Consider the following 2,868-nt stretch of genomic DNA (forward strand, 5'->3'; position numbering starts at 1 on the left):
TCAAGCAGATTAGAGCCAAGCGACCCATTCAGAGTTTCTAAACACCCCCTTTTTTGCCATGTGATCTGCCATGTGATCTGCCATATGATTACTCTCACGAAGAGAATGAGTGAATGTGAGTGAACCAAAACATGAAGCTACTCTCTGAGTAGAGGAGAAAAGATTATGATGCAACCAAGGTCTATTATGAGGGTTATTCATCCAGCTAATGACATTGGACGAGTCGGATTCAACAATTATGTGTTTATGATGCAGATGACAGTTCTGATAATTCAATAGCTTTGACAACCGCTTTTAGTTCAGCTACATTAGAGTCTAAAATCCCAACTGGCGAGGAGAATATACCAAGAAGAATCCCATGATGATTTCGCAAGACTCCACCTATACCTGAGGGGCCCGGCTTCCCAAGAGATGAACCATCCACATTCCATTTGAAGCAATTAGTCATAGGGGGAGACCACACAACAACTGCCCTATGATTTGTAGAATTAGTCCATCGAACCAGCCCTTCTGCTGACCTTATTAAGTCTGAAGCGGAATAAGAGAAATCAGGCTCTATAGCCTTTATCCAAAAGAAGAGACGAGTAATAATAAGGATAAACAAAGTATCATAATTCGGGGTTGTTTGCTTGAATATCACATCATTACGAAGAAGCCAAAGAGACTATGTCACTAAAAAGAACAACATCAACCAAGCTTTTTTTTGAAATTTTCCATAAACCAAGGAATCCCACTAAGAGAAAAGAGCCGCCAAGTCCTTTGGGCAACACCACGCTAAGCCCCACCAATTGATAATTTTAGACCAAACTATCCAATGTTTGTGACAATGCAGCAATATATGATCCACCGATTCTTCCTCAATAAAGCAAATTGGACAAGCAGCAGCTGAGATGTCCAAAATTCCTTTTCTGACCAGCATACTACGAGTATTAATTTTTTTAATGATAGCCATCCAGCAGAATATTTCAACTTTAGGAGGGACGATTCCTCTCCAAATCCCAGTAAAGGAGAAGCTAGTGTCCATAGAGGGATAGGGACTTAGCATCCCACAAAGAGATTTGACTGAGAATCTACCAGTGGAGTTGGCTTTCCAAACTAATCTATCCTCATCATCTTTATCCGGATGTACTTTCAAAAGAATGGCATTCAACAAACCTAGCTGCCTCTTCATTAGGTTCTTCTTCTACGATTGGACATTGACTGACATTACCTTGATTCATTCTCATTGCATCCATAACCATATTTCTGTAAGGATTAGTGTTGTCATTTGTCGCTTCATGCACGTTGCTAGCACTAAAAGTTGACCCAACTACCATTTCTCTCATTCTCCTATTACTAACAAATACCTCTCCATGTGCATACCAACACTGGTAATCCTCCACAAATCCTTTGTGTAGAAGATGCATCATTACAACATCTGGATGCAAATACTTTTTATTTTGACACTTCCTGCATGGACACCTAATACCGCCTCCAGTAAAATTTATGGGAATAGATGTTGTGAAATTAATAAAACCCTGAGCATCATTACAATAATCCATCCTTTGCAATCCTTGGGGTGAATCTAGATAAATCCATGAACGATCATCCATGACTTCTATCGAACCTCTATAAAATTATGATGACATCATGTATTAATTAACTAAGTTAGGTAAATAAACTTGCAAAAATATTACATTACCTCAAGATTATCCAACAAACCAATCACAACTTCTCATAAATATTAAATATTCATTATCATTTCAAAACATAAATTACCACTCTGCAATACCATCGATAAAACTTAAAAAGGACCCATTAAGTAAGCTATTAATTATTTCAAAACAGAACATGTAATTCGGTAATTCCACAAAGTTTTAACAATTTACAAACAAATACAATCTTAAAAATTCTAAAACAAACCATAACAGATATAAAATTATACATTCATATACTACAAGTTTGTTTGAGAAATGACAATAAAACACGTACATCTACTAACAAAAATACATATACTTAAAAAACAATAAAATTGACATTTAAATGTAAAATTTAAATAGATAGAATTACTTACAAAAATTGATAAAATCCGTCGGTAAATCAGAACACGGATGATGTGACCACAAAACTTCAAGAAATAAAACTTGTTGTGTTGAGATGAGGAAGAATTTTGTTTGGGTGCGAGGGGGGGTGGTTATTTGCAGATGGGGAGAGTTAGGATTAGGAAGAAGAAGGAGAAATAGGGGAGGAAAGGGTCGGCAGAGGGGCCATACATTAACTTTTTCCGACAAGAAAATAGACACGTCGTCGTACAAACCAGCTTCTCAAATCCCTCGGTGATTCCGTCGGTAATTTTTACGGTGAACCGGTCATGTCAGTCGTACAAGTCTGCCATTTCAAATCTGTCGGTATAGTTGACAGTGAACCGGTCCAGTCACCCATATGGGTCGCCCGTTTTGAATCCGTTGGTGATTCTGTAGGAAATATCACCCGCCAAAACCTCCACGTCAACAACCCACCCTTTTTTTCTTTTTTCCGAACTTTCTGTCCGTAATTCGGTCGGTAATTACCGACGGCTTATAACCGTCGGTAATTACCAACCGAATTACGAACGGAATTTATCCATTGGTAATTTCAACCTCAAATTACCGACAGAAATATTCCGTAGGTGATTTCGTTGCTATTAAGCGAATTTCTGGTAGTGTATATTGAAAACCAAAGGTTTAGTGAGCATGATAATGACAATCATGAAGGAAAGGATGATGGACTAATATGAACATTTTAAATCCCTTCCTGAAGTAATTTAAGATAACATGATAAGATAGAGAGAGTAAGAAATAAATGAGAGGATATAACGTAGGAATTTTAGGTATTATAAAAGGGCAATAA

General features: G+C 37.3%; 1 protein-coding gene across 1 annotated transcript; it reads right to left on the reverse strand.

Annotated features, from left to right (window-relative positions):
• Positions 1-244: 244 nt before the first annotated feature.
• Positions 245-1,171, reverse strand: LOC140955026 (uncharacterized). The gene is made up of 2 exons (XM_073406548.1): positions 848-1,171; positions 245-562 (listed from the first exon to the last, which is right to left on the reverse strand). Exons 1-2 carry the CDS (start codon positions 1,169-1,171, stop codon positions 245-247), a joined length of 642 nt encoding a protein of 213 aa, XP_073262649.1.
• Positions 1,172-2,868: the final 1,697 nt, after the last annotated feature.

The sequence above is a fragment of the Populus alba genome, chromosome 19 (genome assembly GCF_005239225.2).
Source record: "Populus alba chromosome 19, ASM523922v2, whole genome shotgun sequence".
NCBI classification, from domain to species: domain Eukaryota; kingdom Viridiplantae; phylum Streptophyta; class Magnoliopsida; order Malpighiales; family Salicaceae; genus Populus; species Populus alba.